At 43.4% G+C, this 17,953-nt stretch overlaps 1 protein-coding gene across 1 annotated transcript in view; it reads right to left on the minus strand.

Annotated features, from left to right (window-relative positions):
* Positions 1-329: 329 nt before the first annotated feature.
* Positions 330-17,953, minus strand: part of LOC124612821 (senecionine N-oxygenase-like) — a 55,753-nt gene continuing 38,129 nt past the window's right edge. Inside the window, exons 8-9 of the mRNA XM_047141241.1 lie at positions 16,463-16,626; positions 330-802 (exon numbers count right to left, since the gene is read on the minus strand). Coding sequence (XP_046997197.1) covers positions 500-802; positions 16,463-16,626 — 467 coding nt within the window. The 3' untranslated portion in view covers positions 330-499. The remainder of the gene's footprint in view (positions 803-16,462; positions 16,627-17,953) is intronic.

A 17,953-nucleotide genomic window follows, 5' to 3' on the forward strand; every position in this document is an offset into this window, starting at 1 on the left:
GTCCCCTAGATCTTAGAACTACTTAAAACTAACTAACCTAAGGACATCACACACATCCATGCCCGAGGCAGGATTCGAACCTGCGACCGTAGGAGTCGCGCGGTTCCAGACGGAAGCGCCTAGAACCGCTCAACCACACCGTCCGGCCTTCAGAAGTCACATAAGTGATGGACCAAGGGATTTCTAACCATAACCACGTTCATTTAGAGCATGAATGTCCTGTTCCCATGTAAAACTTGTGATATTAATTTCTATTGCAGGCTTTCACTGCTGCACAATGTTCAACATATTTCAAAGAGTGGAAAGTAGGAAGAGAACTAAGATGTGTATTATTTTACATTATGATTTCTTTTTATTAATCAGTAAGCATTAAAGAGATACAAAAAAGGTTACAAACAAGGGAAAGCTATCTAAATCATGTAAAAAGAAGGGTATTGTCGATGATAGGTGAAGGGCATAATAATTGCAAAAATTCGTAGCGTCTCTCACTCCTCCGCCCTCACAGGACCTTCTCGTAATTTTCGTCATCCACGATCCTGTACTTGTTCTTCCTGTAGTTCTGCAGGTCCTTGAGGAATTCGAAGCCGACGGCGTCGAACATGTTGTGGTAGTAGCGCGGCGTGAGGCTGGCGCCCGACAGCTCCGCCAGCCGGTCGACGTACTCTCGCTGGAAGGTGGCCATGTTGTGCGGCAGCACCCCCTGCGAGCGCCGCCGCTCCACGTCCTCCAGCTCCTGGAGGCGCATCGTGGCCGGGTCTGGCAGCCGGCACCTGCCGTCCAGCACCGCCACCCAGAACTGCGCCTGTGGTGCACACCCGTAGTCACTGCACTGGCCAGAATGCCTACTTGTGACTCAAAGCATTCACTGCCTAAGCAGGTAAGCACATCGGACAAAACATTATACGGCGTGTCCCAAAAAACGCAGGGTCAAAGATCGACGGGTTGTAGAGGGTGTGCTGAGGAACAAAACGTCATCCAACGAGGCCACAGAGTGTCGAAGTTGTGGACGCCAGAGCCCGCCACTAGACCAGTCTTTGGTAGCAAACGTGATTGTGTACAGTGTTTGTTAGTCAGTGACGGCGACTGATTCCCATGACTGCCGTTGTAGAGAATGGAGCTAGCTGATGCATGGAGAGGCCTTGTCTCCTACGAATGTTATACTCTGTTGCCTCGATGGATAACAGTTTTGAACATAGTTTTCCTGTATACGGAAAAGAATTCGAGATTTTAGAGGGTTTCAGGCGGAAAACCGCAGATGGAAACTCATACCCCAAATCGTCATCCACCGAGTCAACAGAGCATCGGTTTCGCAAGATTCAAAAATCGTTCAAATGGCTTTTACCACTATGGGACTTAACTTCTGTGGTCATCAGTCCCCTAGAACTAAGAACTACTTAAACCTAACTAACCTAAGGACACCACACACATCCATGCCCGAGGGGGGATACGAACCAGCGAGTGAAGAGGTCGCGCGGTTCCAGGCTGCAGCGCCTAGAACCGCTCGCCCACCTCGGCCGGCTCTTTCGTAGGAGACAAAGCTTTTATAGCCAGCAGCTAGCTCCACCTTCTCCACTGGCGATAGTGGCAATCAGGCGCGATCACTGAACAAGAAACAGAATTGCGAGTTGGTCCTCATACAGTGAGTAAGCGTACGAAGTCGCGTTTACTACCGGAGGTGTGGCCTAGTGGCTGGCACCAGTGCCTTTAAATACGACGCTCTGTAACGTCGGTGGAGGACTTTTTCGAATTCGGATTTCTATCCTCGATTTGTTTAATACACCCTCTACAACCCTTAAAATTTATAGGAGTATTTCTGGGACAACCAGTACACAGGGAGTTCGGAGAATGAATGGCGATATTGTGATCGTTGGTGCCTTAATACCTCGATTTTTCTCTGCATCAAACAATCTTCTTACAAATACACCATATAAATTAATACCTGATGTTTTTTTGCATGGTTTCAGATCCAACACTACGAGGGCTACACCTGGAATATAGCCAACCGTTTGGCATCAATCCATCCATCCTTCAGCAACTGACCTATTGCCTGCAGAAAGTAAATATTAGTAGCTTGCTCTTGCCACATCCTCTTGGAGCTACTAACCAAACTAAAGGCATACCGCTCCTAGTAGCTTCAATCACTAGTCTGAAAATGAAGTAAATACTGTTATAATGTTGCCCCTCAGACACCAATAAAAATATCTGCACTTATACCGTTGCAGGCAGTAAATGAAACAAAAGAAAAATTCGGAGTAGGAATTAAAATCCATGGAGAAGAAATAAAAACTTTGAGGTTCGCCGTTGACATTGTAATTCTGTCAGAGACAGCAAAGGACTTGGAAGAGCAGTTGAACGAAATGGATAGTGTCTTGAAAGGAGGATGTAAGATGAACATCAACAAAAGCAAAAAAAAAAAAAAAGGATAATGGAATGTAGTCGAATTAAATCGGGTGATGATGAGGGAATTAGATTAGGAAATGAGACGCTTAAAGTAGTAAATGAGTTTTGCTATTTGGGGAGCAAAATAACTGATGATGGTCGAAGTAGAGAGGATATAAAATATAGACTAGCAATGGCAAGAAAAGCGTTTCTGAAGAATAGAAATTTGTTAACATCGAGTATAGATTTAAGAGTCGGGAAGTCGTTTCTGAAAGTATTTGTATGGAGTTAGCCATGTACGGAAGTGAAACGTGGACCATAAATAGTTAACACAAGAAGAGAACAGAAGCTTTGGAAATGTGGTGCTACAGAAGAATGCTGAAGATCAGATGGGTAGATCACATAACTAATGAGGAGGTATTGAATATAATTCGGGAGAAGAGACATTTGTGGCACAACGTGACTAGGAGAAGGGATCGCTTCTTAAGACATGTTCTGAGGCATCAAGGGATCACCAATTTAGTATTGGAGGGTAGCGTGGAGGGTAAAAGTTGTAGAGGGAGGCCAAGAGATGAATGCATTAAACAGATTCAGAAGGATGTAGTTGCAGTAGGTACTGGGAGATGAAGAATCTTGCCCAGGATAGAGTAGCATGGAGAGCTGGATCAAACCAGTCTCAGGACTGAAGACCACAACAACAACAACAACCCTGTACAGGTAGATTCAAACTAGTTGTCACTTGAAAGGTAGCGGGCAGGACTGCTACCGCCAGCAAAACGGCAATGGGAGATATTCTCGCATTCTTGGGTATTACTGTGTTGCAACTTACGATCCGCTGCTCATAGCAGTGTGCTAGCCAGTCTTGCTGTGTCGTTGTAGTAAGCGATTCGGGTGATTTTTAGCTTCTAGTATCTTACAATGAATGATTCAATCATTCGATGGAGAGGCAGTCCGAGTGTGTGCAGTTATACGACACTTTAAAAAAGTGTCGGACGCGGCTTGGTTATACGTCGTCATTCGCGTGAATTCGTATGTTCCTTCAGGAAGCATCTTGGAACACAGAGAGGGATTCAGGAGCGACTCGCTTTCCTTTGGATAAAGTGGCGACCTGTAGCTGATCTGCCAGTTAGTGAACAATTAGTAATAAGAAATAGCTAGGAGAAATTTGCGAAAGAAGTCTTAGGTCAATCATCTAAATTGTCGACGCCTGAGAGGAAGAGACAACTCGAAAGAAGGGTGTAAAGCGCGTCTCTTTGCAGCAAGATGCAATTCGTCATGAAACATACGAGCTCTGCTCAAGGAAGTTAGAGCTGATACACAGAAAGTTACTAGGCAGAAAATCGTCCTTGCTAAGAGCTGCAAAAACGTTTGGATTACACTTTAAATCTGTTTGTGGTCGCCAGTTATTAAAACCTAGTGCTGCGACTTTCTTTGGAAATTAGTAGGTATAAATTTTGACGATACCGTTTAGTTTCGTCAAACTTGGGTGAATACAGAACATAATTTCACATGTTTATGCCGGCGCAGAGAAATGTGATTCTCGCTGTGGGACGGAATGCGTGTTCATACTTTCCTTCGTCTGGCAGCGTTACTTTCCCTGTTTCTTTCCATGGGCCAGGGATCATATTCAAACGCCCTAGGTTACTGCCTTAATATAATGGTTTATTTCGAAATTACCTTAAGTCCATTATTTCAAAACAACGGGAGACCTCATAAAATGATTTGGCAGTATATTAATCACAAATTATAGCATCTCATATCTTCGGAAAGCTCTCTCGTTGAAGGGCCACACAAAACTGCACAGGATGATGCAAATAAAAGTGACCCGGACGAGTGGATACTATTTGTGGCAACCTTAACGAAGGAGGTACAGTTATTTCCAACAGGATGGAGCAACTGCGCATACAGCCGGCCGAACCTTGGAGCACATTTACTCAATCTTCAAGCCTGACAGGGTTGTTAGCAGAGTTTAGTCTTGTCGCGGCCCTAGCTGGCAACCCATGTCACCTGATATGTCACTGTGAAATTGTGTTGTGCGGGGAGCCCTCAAGTCTAAGCTGCATCGCAACAACCCTCATAGGCTTCAAGAACTGCTACAGAATATTTCGGATGACACTGCAGCAATTCCAATAGTTTGGCAATGATCCGCCTCCAGTAACTTGCTGACCAGGCAATATGTGCTATAATTGGGTTACTACTGTATTTCCTTTCCTCTGCTGTGTTTCTTCGCACCTTGGAGCTCTGATCTCCGGGATTTTTATTTTCCGCACCCTGTATTCTCTGCTGTTTGTTGCACCGGCTCATAGGTAATACATCATGCGTTAGTGTAATGGTAGTAGCGTAACTGACAGTCGAGCGGGAGCAACTGGAGGTACACGCTGTCCGATATGAGGATCTAGCGTGAGTCACCGGCAATGCGCGCCGGCGTGAACGTGGTAAGAAATGAGTGGACAGCTGTAATACGGCAGCTCCGATCGGCAATGCAAACAGAATAACTGTAGCGCTTTCCGGATATTCAAAATGTTTCATTTCTAGCTGTTATTCTGTTCAAATAAGAAGTACGACTAACACGAAGTGATGAACCACAATACTTTGGTGACATAGTTAGGATACCCTGATTAGAAACGTAACGAAAAATTCCACGATTGTTACAATGCTTCATATCGTTTGATTATACATAATACATAATAAGACGTCCACTTAAGTGACGAGGGATAAATACATCGTCAGGTGGCTGGAGAAGCGTTACAAACTGGTTGACAGTAACAACACGCAAAAATAAATTTAAAAAAATACGGACATGAAGCGCTAAGGTTTACTCCCACCAGTTGCCATTTCAACGCAATAGAAATGATTGATCTCATGTCAAACGACTTATGCCGCTGAAGTACAACGCCTTTTGTATGATGAAACTGAAAAAGTGACACCAAAAGACTGAAAAAAATCAGTGAAACATCTGAAATGAGTGATAGAGGAAGTAGAGAGTACTGAAGGTATACTGGAACAGTGAGCCGAAGATTTGATTAAATCTCACACTACGAGCAGAGACTCCGATAGTTCCACAGTCTCTGGCTCTGACACTGAACTGCGTTGTTTTCCCATTGTCTGACATGTGTGTAGTGTACTTAAATGAACTTCTTGCTTCCATTAAATATTTCGTTTATGGATTTATTTGTGTCACTGTCTCTTCCTTGTTGTGAGACTATGGAATACTGTTCAGCCAACTCTCAGAACTTCCTAATTGTAAGTTGTACTACATTTTAATTATATTTAATTTTGTGTGGACACCAAGTTATTATTCAGCGAATGCCATAGTTTTCAAGATATAAAGTGATGAGAAGGAAACTTCTTCGGTCGCGATAATTTTTCCTATTTCAGTAATCAACATACTAACGGGCCTAATTAAAGTTAATGAAATATTTTTGACGTGTTAGCGATACTACTGAGACGAATACCAACATGAATTTCAGGATTTTTACGTTGCTTTTGTAAGAGTTAGAGTTCAAAACTTCACATTTGTTACGTGTTAAAAACTGACACAACTACATGAAAACGGCGTTTCAGACCTTTGTATATGCAGGGAAGGCAATGCAGTAGACAACATTGAAAATATTTGTTTCTGAGAGAGATATTTTAGTAATAAACAAAAAAATATTGCTCTGTGATCAATAGCTTTTGAGACTGGACGTTATAAGTGTGGAACTTTGGATACTATTACATTTATTTAATTAATGCTGACAAAGTTATAAAATTGCTGATAACTGCAAAACAGCTGAAATAATTCATATTTTTAAAAAGAGTCAAAGAAAAGGATGTGACAATTAAAGAGGTAAAAATCCCACGAAAACAATTTATAAATCTTACTTAAAAATGAAAAGTAATCGCCTAGAAATAATAAAAGATGCACGATTTGGAGAATTGCAACTTGTGTTCAGGAAAGGAGTCTCGTGCAGGATTAATATTTTTACCATAAAGAGTAGTCAGTATAGCAAATGTTGCTTTCACTGACTTCGAAAATACCTTTCGATCAGGCATTAGACAATGGACAATAATGCTTAAGCGAGGACACCCTATGCATCTTATGCAGGTAATGAGAGGTATACGTGAACACACCAAAATAATTATAAACACAGCATCTTTAACAACAGAAAAAACAATAAATTTCCTTTACTCTACGTCTATGGTCACAAGCTTTTCGCCAACAGATTACCAGTTTCGTTGTATAATGACCATCTTCAGGTCTGTTTTATGCAAACAATGTCCTAAAGTACTGCAGCCATAGTGGCATTTAACATTTGACGATGCCACTATGGCCGGAAAGAAATTACTGGCTAAGTGCTATTCTGTATGCAGACGGAATACAAAATACGTAAGTAGGCTTACAACACTCTATGTGTAAGGTAGTAAAAGTTATATGAGTTGGGAAGAAAATATTACTGTCTAAAAATCTGTTGTATAAACGAAAGTTATGGGCTACTACAGAAAATACGCAGTTCTATCTAAAATTGTTATCGAAAACAAGATACCGGGTAGTTATAATAAATTGTAGTGCAGCTACAACTACAAAAGTATCATCCACATAACGCCAGAAGACGTTTGGCTTAAGTTCTACGGAATCAAGTGCACTCTCCTCATTGTCTTCCACAAAAAAGTTTGCTGTCAGGGGGAGAGAGGACAACTCATGGCAACACATTCAATTCGTTCAAAATTATCGCTGTTGAATAAAAAGTAGGTGGAGGAAAGTGTGTGATGAGACAGTGCAGTCATATCAGCTTGGAACTTACTTTTCATGACTGACAATAAGTCCATGAGAAGCACCATTATAAAGAGTGAGACACATAACAATGAATAGACTTCAGTCTATTAATAAAGTTACCGGAGTTCCGAATACAATGTGAAGGTAGGAGACGAGGTACTGGCAGAAGTAAAGCTGTGAGTACCGGGCGTGAGTCGCGCTTCGGTAGCTCAGATGGTAGAGTACTTTCCCGCGAAAGGCAAAGGTCCCGAGTTCGAGTCTCGGTCGGGCACACAGTTTTAATCTGCCAGGAAGTTTCATATCAGCGCACACTCCGCTGCAGAGCGAAAATCTCATTCTGACAATGTGAACACTTTCCCAAAAAAATGATTCAGTAAGGACGCAGAACGTCTAAGTCTTACGTTGGAGCTCCCATATTGTTCACAATAGGACATAATGGAAGACCTTTTTTGATTATTTTTGGAAGGACGGAGCTGTGAGGCCTCAATATTTTCTCAATTTCTTGCAGAAGGGGAGAAGAATTCAGCAACGCTGTCGATTTTCTTTCTACTCTCCATGTGGGGTCTTTATCAATATTCCTGTGCGTTGATTCAATCAGCAAGCTATAAATCTTCTCGTCATAGCCCCCACGTGGGAACAGCATAGAGGCGTTTCCCGCATTCGCTGGAAGGACCACCGTGTAAGGTTCTTCTCGTAGCTGCCACCATCCATCACAAACGTCTTTCGGACGTTGGTTCGCCGGGAACATGTTGTATCTGATGCAGACAGCCTTGCTTAGGAGCTGGAACACCTACAATCAGTGTTCAAAGATAATGGACGTTCTCCATGCCAGATCAGCACAGCTTTAAGGAAGAAGGAACGTGACCACACATGCAGTCAAGAGGAGAAGTAGCAAGTCAAGTCCTAGGCACTCTTTCCGTATGTCGGCTAGGCAATATTTCGTCGAAATTAGGCAGAATAGAATTCGGCTCTTCTCGTTTCGGCAGAGGACGATCTGGGACTGCGGAAGACTAAAATCAACAGAATACCTTGGCAGTGCAGCAAAGTTGACATTGGTCAGGCAACGCGCGAAACTACTTGAAAGAAGCGTTGAACGTGACCGCCAAACTCGCCTTTCGCAGCCCAGTGGGTCATCCATAGCCGAGCATTGCATCTCCACAGGACACTCCATGGATTACTCTGCCACGGAAATCTTGGCCTGTATGAGATCTGTCTGGACTTAATTATTAAGGAATCGGTGGAAATACGTCTAGCACAAGATCTTATTAATCGTGATGCCGGGTTTCATTTTGTTAAAGAGTGGGGACCCGGAGATATCTTTAATTTCTTCAGAACGCAAACGGTTTAGGACTCATGACATAGCCGGCCAGTGTGGCCGTGCGGTTCTAGGCGCTTCAGTCTGGAACCGCGTGAGATGTATTTCAACGTCACTGAAACATATCTATTTCACTCATCTTTTCAGTGATGCAAGAATTAAATTTTGACAATGCTCCTGCGTGTTCCTTTCCAAAGGAACATTCGAAAACAGAGTTAAGAATTTCTGCTTTTATCTTCATTCCCACAGTTTCAGTTCTTGTCTTGTCCATGAGTATGTGGATTCTAAATCTGATGCCACTAACTGCCTTTACATACGACCAGAATATCTTAAGGCTTTGTGAAAGTTCATTCGTAGTGTTCTGCTACAGCAGTCACTGATGGCTTCACGCGTTGCTTTCTTGACAGCCGTATGTTTTCAATTATCTCTCAATATGTATTCCTAAGCTTTGTTTTATACCTATTATGCAGTAGTCTCTGTTTCTTTAGAAGTTTCTTTACAGGGACTGTATACCACTGAGGGTCGCTACCACCATCAACTGTTCTAGTCGCATATTTGCTCAGTGCATGATCAACTATTCTTCTAAACTTGAGCTATAGTTCCTCTACATGTTCCTGTCCTGAGCTAAAGTTTTAAGTTCCTCATTTGGATATGACACTACGGTTTCTTTGTCGCATTTACTGAACATACGGATCTTTCTAATTCTTTCAACAATTCTTTGTACTCTGTTCAGAATTCATGGCTGCTATAGCTTTCTCATGGTCACTGAGAGGTCAGTTTTGTTTGGTGCCACTAGGTCTAATACGAGAATGTTCTTAAAAGGAATGGCTCCGAAATTTATTGAAAACTCTTAAAGCTTTTTAAATAAACCAACTTTATTAATATTCTGGTTCTGAGCACTATGGGACCCAACTGCTGAGGTCATTAGTCCTCTAGAACTTAGAACTAGTTAAACCTAACTAACCTAAAGACATCACAAACATCCATGCCCGAGGCAGGATTCGAACCTGCGACCGTAGCGGTCTTGCGGTTCCAGACTGCAGCGCCTTTAACCGCACGGCCACTTCGGCCGGCAATTAATATTCTGCATCTTTATTCAACATGTCTATATGCTTATTTCTCAGCCGGGTCACCCTAGGGAAAAAACGCATTCCTCCCAATGAGACACCAGTTTTTTGATACCGTCACTGTGGAAGGTTTGAAATTGTTGACGGAGGCACAGCATTATCTCTGCTTGCACCGCTATCAAAGTTAACTCCTCGACGGTGTTCTTTACGCTTTGGAAACAGATGGAAATCGTATGGGGCCAAGGAGGACGATCGAACGCAGTAAACCCAAGGCGACGAATAGTGCTTGTGTGTGCTCTGGCATTGTAATGCTGTGAGAAAGGGTCCTCCATGTGTGGACGAACTCTTCGAATTACTAATCTTAGGGTTCTGAGCTGTTTCTCAGGTGCCGATGTAATTACGTTACACACCGTCATCTTACACGCTAAGCTTCAGAGCCCTCTAGCGGCAGGAAAGTGGGAAAGTCGATCAGATGACATTCTTGACATGTAATATGTCAGTGTGTCAGAGCGGTTCTAGACGCTACAGTCTGGAACCGCGCGAACGCTACGGTCGCAGTTTCGAATCCTGCCTCGGGCGTGGATTTGTGTGATGTCCTTACGTTAGTTAGGTTTAAGTAGTTCTAAGTTCTAGGGGACTGTTCACCACAGATGTTGAGTCCCATAGTAGTCAGAGCCATTTGAACCAATTTGAACTCATGACATATCGAGCGATATCTTTTTTCTTATCTTTTATTTCATTTGCCCAGTGCGGGCTGCATGTAGTCATTGAAATATATACATTTTGACGTTTGAAATCTGGTTCCACCAATGCGCGATCCGACTGTGAATGAGCGTTTGCCTGCTCGCCATATATGGAGCAATATTCGAAGCGGACACGTAACTCGACTGAGGTCTCTCATGTAACGGCTGTCTTTGCACATGCTTCTTCGGGCCAATTTTTTGTATAAAGGTAGCGATGTGAACTAGCAATCTCCAGTGCAAAACACTCACCTGAAGATATTTGAACGGTGGTCAGCCGAAACATCGTGGCAAGAAGTCTACATTATCCGGCTGCGAACCCGAAACTTTATGGAGTACTCGTTATGCTGGGAAAATTTCAAGACTCTCATTATTATTTTTGCTATTATTGGCAGCGACCAGACACAAATCCTTGGCAGCCTGAAGCCTTTCAATTTCTGTGAGTTTAGAAATAAGGAGTCCAGCTATAATGTGATTTACAAAATGGTTCAAATGGCTCTGAGCACTATGGGACTTAACATCTATGGTCATGAGTCCCCTAGAACTTAGAACTACTTAAACCTAACTAACCTAAGGACAGCACACAACACCCAGCCATCACGAGGCAGAGAAAATCCCTGACCCCGCCGGGAATCGAACCCGGGAACCCGGGCGTGGGAAGCGAGAACGCTACCGCACGACCACGAGATGCGGGCTGTGATTTACAAGCGGTGAGTATAGTGTACATGTTCTAACTCGGTTGATTTTAAGTGGGGGTGTGGTGAAGCAAGAGTCGTACGAGAAGAAAGTGGTGCATTCAAAATGGTTCAAATGGCTCTGAGCACTATGGGACATCAGTCCCCTAGAACTTCCCTACTTAAACCTAACTAACCTAAGGACATCACACACGTCCATGCCCTAGGCAGGATTCGATCCTGCTACCGTAGCGGTCGCGCGGTTCCAGACTGTAGTGCCTAGAGCCGCTCGGCCACAGCGGCCGGCAAAGTGATGCATTCGAAGGATGTTCTGTAATAAGCATCTGCCCTCAGTGTAGACAGTTAGCTTGTTTTTCTGAGAAGGTATTGTAGGTATAAATCGTGCTTCACTGAGAACTTGTTCATCATTTCAGAAAAAGGTTAGTAGAAATAAGCGATACGAATTGTCTCACTGGCTCATTAAATCGTGGTTTAATAAATCACCTACAGACACTAAATCTCGTTAGTCTTTCGTCATTTTAAATCTAAAAGTGTTCAAATATTTTTTTTCATATCAAATTTTAGTTACGCGCTAATATTGATGATGGCTAAGGGTGAGGGAAGGGAGGAGTGAAGGGAATTGAAGGGGGTGGGGGGTTGGGGGTACTAACTAACACATGATTACACTCAGGGGTAAGGGTCTCGGAAACGATGGAAACCACTCATGTAGCCGAACTCATGCTACGAATACATCTAAACTACGTTGACTTTTTTACTGCAAAGAACTGTCTCCAGTATAATGTTAAACAAAAGACTTCATTGCCTCATGAACTTTTGCTTAATTAACTATCTACGTCATGATTTAAATAAGCAATATTGTTTAATATTATTTAAATAATTTCTGGCTTTGATAAAACGCTGAATACGACGAACGAAATTAACTCTGTAATGTTGTAGCTTGTTGAAACACAGATAATTGCTATTTTTTTTCATTCATATCTCAGGAGCAAAGTTAGTAAGAAACACCGATTTTTCCTTAAGTACAGGGTTCAGTTGGGCTCGACTGTTCCATGAACCTGAATGTCACCTTTCAGTGTTTTTGGTTAAAGCTTTGTATTCAGAGCTCGGGTTAATGTGTGGTGGAAGGAATAATTTATATTACAACTCACAACGTATCCGTGCTGTGCATCACTGCTCCAAACAGTATAAAACAAAAGAGGTATGGAAGCAAGGATAGCCAGCCTGTTACCGGCGACCGGGAAGTGTCGTGGCAGTAAATTTTATCCTTTAAAAAGCTGCCGGAACAGACGATAAAAATGTGACGAGAATGTTCATGGTGTTAGTAGTTAACTTTGCTGATGAATCATGAAAGTACTTAAGCTGACAAGGATAGAGATGTAGTCTTTCGCCACAACTGCTCAATCTGTATGTCGAAGAAGCAATGTCGGAAATGAAGGGAAAGTTCAAAAACGGAATTAACATTCAAGATGAAAGGAAATCGATGATATGATTCCCTGATGATATTTCTACACTCCGTGAAAGTGAAGAGTTTCACGATCTGCTACATGGAATGAACGGTACAGATTATGGGCTGAGAGCACATCAAAGAAAGACGAAAGTAATGAGAAGTAGCAGAACTGAAAACAGCGAGAAGCTTAACTTTCTAATTGATGGTCGAAGCAGATGAAGTTAAGGAATTTTCCTACCTAGGAAGCAAAATAACCAGTGACAGATGGAGGAAGGAGAACATCAAAAGCAGAGTATCACAGGCAAAAATGAGATCCCTGGCTAAGAGAAATCTACTACTATTAAACATAGGTCTTAATTTTAGAAGTAAATTTCTGACAATATATGATAGTGGAACATGGACTGTGGGAAAACAGCAACAGAGGAGAATCGAAGCATTTGTGATGTGGTGGTACGGACTAATGTTGAAAATTAGATGGACTGATAAGGTAAGGAATGAGACGGCTCAGTACAGAATCAGAGAGGAGAGGAATACGTTGAAAACACTGACAGGGAGATGGGACAGATTGATAGGACATCTGTTAGGACGTGAGAGAACGAGTTAAGTAGTTCTAGAGGGAGCCGTAGAGGGCTAAAACTGCAGAGGAAGACAGAGGTTGGAATACATCCTGTAAATAATTGACCACGTGGGTTGCAAGTGTCACCCTGAGATGAAGAGGTAGGCACAGGAGTGGAGTTCATGCCAGGCCGCATCAAACCAGTCAGAGGACTGATGCCTGAAAAAAAATAGAGAATGCTCAATGGGATCCATGTCGGGTGATCTCCGCGGCCAAATCATTTGCTCGAATTGTCCAGAATGTTATTCAAACCAATCACGAACAACTGTGGTTCAGTGACATGGTGCACTGTCATCCATTAAAATTCCATCGTTGTTTGGGAACATGATGTCAATGAATGGCTGCAAATGGTCTCCAAGTAGCCGAACTTCCAGAGGACCTAGTTCATTCTGGGTAAACACAGCCCATACCATTACGGAGTCACCTGCAGCTTGCACAGTGCCTTTTTGACGTCTAGGGTCCATGGCTTCGTGGGGTCTGCATCGTGCTGGAACATTACCATCAGCTCTTTCCTCTGAAATCGGGATTTATCTGACCAGGCCACTGTTTTCCGGTCGTCTAGCGTCCCACCGATATGGTTAATAGCCCGGGAGAAGCGCTGCAGGAGATGTCGTGCTGTTGGCAAAGGCACACACGTCCGTCATTTGCTGTGCCCATGTCCTAACGGATACGTTCTACATGAGTCCCTCATTGATTTCTGCGGTTATTTCATGCTGTGTTGCTTGTCTATTAGCACTGACAACTCTATGCAGACGAGCAGCCTAGTGAAGGCCATCGGCAACTGCGTTGTCCGTGGTGAGGAGTAGTGACTGAAATTTGGTACTCTCGGCACACTCTTCACATTGTGAAATTCCCTAACGATTTCCGAAATGGAATGGCCAGTGCGTCTAGCTCCAGCTACCATTCGGCGTTCAAAGGCTATTAATTCTTGCCTTGCCGGCCGGTGTGGCCGTGCGGTTAAAGGCGCTTCAGTCTGGAACCGCGTGACCGCTACGGTCGCAGGTTCGAATCCTGCCTCGGGCATGGATGTGTGTGATGTCCTTAGGTTAGTTAGGTTTAATTAGTTCTAAGTTCTAGGCGACTGATGACCTCAGAAGTTAAGTCGCATAGTGCTCAGAGCCATTTGAACCATAATTCTTGTCTTGCGACCATAATCACTCCGGAAACCTTATTCTGTGAGTCGCCTGAGTACAGATGGCCACTCCACCAGTGCATTGTACTTTCATATGTTGTGTATGCGATACTACCGCCGTCTATATATGCACTTACTGCTATCCTATGCTCAGTGAATATCCCCACTGAAGACATGCAGAGTTATGTGCCGCTGTGTGGCATGGAATGTTGCGAAATACCTCCAAATTTCCTTTGCGTGGAGTTCCCTTTGCAACGAGATTCGCATGCACTCACTGACAGCCGAAATTCCTGCCGAGTTAGAGAGTGACACTCGTCTCCAACTCTTGTCGGTTAGCAACACTTCACGATCACAGTTTTTACGCCACGTTGCATGGCTGCGGTTGGTTCATCATTCCTTGAATACAAATAAGGCGGTTCGCTTTGACACCAACGCGTGGGTTTGGTAATGGGCACGTCCAAACATAATAGTTCCATTCTGCCGCCCTCTCATGTCTGCACGTCCACCCATCTTACTGCACACATTGCAAACATCTGACTAACACATATACACCACTTCACTGCCATGGTAACACCATCTGCAGCGCCTCCGTGCGACCAGTTTGCGCTTTTAAGGTATGACTAACATTTTGTACAGTGAGCTTACAACACAAGTAGCGCAGTCTACTTTCGGCCTCTGTGTCGCTTTTGTAACAGCAAGGGGAACGCACCTGCTGGTCACACAACAGACCTCACATCATAATCAGCAACAACGCAGTAGAGAACTACTACTAGACAGCGAATTCTAATACTAGAGCGCACGCAAACTGCTGTTTCCAAGGGTATTTCGGTCTTGAAGAAAGAACGACTATATTGACAAGTGGCACAATCACAGTCATCCAGTTAATGCAAGACAATTCTTCCGTAAAATTAAAAGCAGTTACCACATGTGTACTACTTGTTAAGCTAGTTAATATCATGATACACTATGTGATCGAAAGTATCCGGACACCCAAAAAACACACGTTTTCTATATTAGGTGCATTGTGCTGCCACCAACCGCCAGGTACTCCACATCAGCGACTTTATTAGTCATTAGACATCATGAGAGAGCAGAATGGGGCGCTCCGGGAAACTCACGGACTTCGAAAGTGGTCACGTGACTGTGTGTCATTGTATCATACGTCTGTACGCGAGAGTTCCACACTTCCAGATATCCCTAGGTCCACTGTTTCCGGTGTGATAGTGAAGTGGAAACATGAAGGGACACGTATAGCATAAGAGCGTACAGGCCAACCTCGTCTGTTGACTGACAGAGACCGCCGATAGTTGAAGACGGTCGTAATTTGTAATAGGCAGACATCTATCCAGACCATCACACAGGAATTCCAAACTGTATCAGGATCCACTGAAAATACTATGACAGTTAGGCGGGAGGTAAGAAAACTTGGATTTCATGGTCGAGAGGCTGCTCATAAGCCACACATCACGCCGGTAAATGCAAAACGACCTCTCGCTTGGTGTAATGAGCGTAAACATTGGACTACTGAACAGTGGAAAAACATTGTGTGGAGTGACGAATCACGGTACACAATGTGGCGATCCGATGTCAGGGTGTGAGTGTGGCGAATGCCCGGTGAACGTCATCTGCTAGCGTGTGTAGTGCCAACAGTAAAATTTGCATTCGGAGGCGATGGTGTTATGGTGTGGACGTGTTTCTGATGGAGCGGGCTTGCACCCCTTGTTGTTTTGTGTGTCACTATCGCAGCACAGGTCTACATTGATGTTTTAAGCACCATATTGCTTCCTGCTATTGAAGGGCAATTCAGGTATGGCGATTGCATCTTTCAATACGATCGAGCAGTTGTTCATAATGCTGGGCCTGTGGCGGAGTGCTTACCCGACAATAACATGCCTGTAATGGACTGGCCTGCACAGAGTCCTGACCTGAATATTACAGAACACCTTTGGGATGGTTTGGAACGCCGACTTCATGATAGGCCTCACCGGCCGACATCGATACCTCTCCTCAGTGCAGCACTCCGTGAAGAATGGGCTGCCATTCCACAAGAAACTTTGCAGCACTTGATTGAAAGTATGCTTGCGAAAGTCAAGGCTAAGGGTGGGCCAACACTGTATTGAATTCCAGCATTACCGATGGTGGCCTCCACGAACTTTTAGGTCATTTTCAGCCAGGTGTCAAGATACTTTTGATCACATAGTGTATCGTGGGCTACACAGATAGACTATTCACTCAAAAGAGAAAATTATATCTTAGATTGATGCACAGCAGTGTAAGAGGCAAGGTAAGTAACATTTTGTGGCGTTGTAACCCACCTGCGCATCGAAGAGCATGCAAGGGCAGGCGTAGTACGGCACACCGATAAAGGCCATCGTCGGGCGGTCGATGTGCACCACCTGGTGATACAGAGGGCGCACATGCTTGTCTTCCACAGTGACCCCGCACTCCGGAGTCAAGAATGGGAATCTGTACCGGTATCCTGCGAAACAAAAAGTAGAGTCTCTCAGCATTGTCACTCAGGACTGTTAATATGCAGTGAACTGTAATTCTGTGAGTCGCTATTGCCATTCACCGAATTTTCTTGTGAGACTGTGTGTATAATCATAATTATCAATATTAGGGGTGGAAAATGCAGATAGAGGGTGAATTAACTTGTAGTTAGTTGTTGTTGATGTTATGGTCTTCAGTCCAGAGACTGGTTTGCTGCAGCTCTCCGTGCTACTCTATCCTGTGCAAGCTTCTTCATCTCCCAGCACCTACTGCAATCTACATCCTTCTGAATCTGTTTAGCGTATTCATCTCTTGGTCTCCCTCTACGATTTTTACCCTTCACGCTGCCTTCCAATACTAAATTGGTGATCCCTCGATGCCTCAGAATATGCCCTACCAATCGCTCCCTTCCCCTAGTCAAGTTGTGCCTCAAATTTCTCTTCTCTCCAATTCTATTCAATACCTCCTCATTAGTTATGTGATCTACCCATCTAATCTTCAGCATTCTTCTTTAGCACCACTTTTCGAAAGCTTCTATTCTCATCTTGTCCAAACTATTTATTTCCACGTTTCACTTCCATACGTGGCTACACTCCATACTAATCCTTTCAGAAACGACTTCCTGACGCTTAAATCTATACTAGATGTTAACAAATTTCTCTTCTTCAGAAACTCTTCCCTTGCCATTGCCAGACTACATTTTATATCCTCTCTACTTCGACCACCATCAGTTATTCTGCTCCCCAAATAGCAAAACTCAACTACTACTTTAAGTATCTCATTTCCTAATCTAATTCCCGCAGCATCACCCGATTTAATTCAACTACATTCCATTATCCTTGTTTTGCTTTTGTTGATGTTCATCTAATATCCTCCTTTCCAGACAATGTCCATTCCGTTCAGCTGCTCATCCAGGTCCTTTGATGTCTCTGTCAGAATTACAGTGTCATCGGCGAAACTCAAGGTTTTTATTTCTTCTCCATGGATTTTAATTCTCACTCCGAATTTTTCTTTTCTTCCCCTTACTGCTTGCTCAATATTCAGATTGAATAACATCGGGGATATGCTACAATCCTGTCTCACTCCCTTCCTAACCACTGCTTTCCTTTCATGCCCACCGACTCTTATAACTGCCATCTGGTTTTTGTACAAATTGTAAATAGCCTCTCGCTCCCTGTGCTTTACCCCTGCCACCTTCAGAATTTATTAGTTGAATTATGTCATATTTATAGCGGATCCAGGAAAAAAACGTAGGAATTTCGCTATTGTCACATCTAGCGATGTGCTAATCTTCATACCTTTTTGAAAACTTAAGA

This window comes from Schistocerca americana, chromosome 4 (assembly GCF_021461395.2).
Source record: "Schistocerca americana isolate TAMUIC-IGC-003095 chromosome 4, iqSchAmer2.1, whole genome shotgun sequence".
NCBI classification, from domain to species: domain Eukaryota; kingdom Metazoa; phylum Arthropoda; class Insecta; order Orthoptera; family Acrididae; genus Schistocerca; species Schistocerca americana.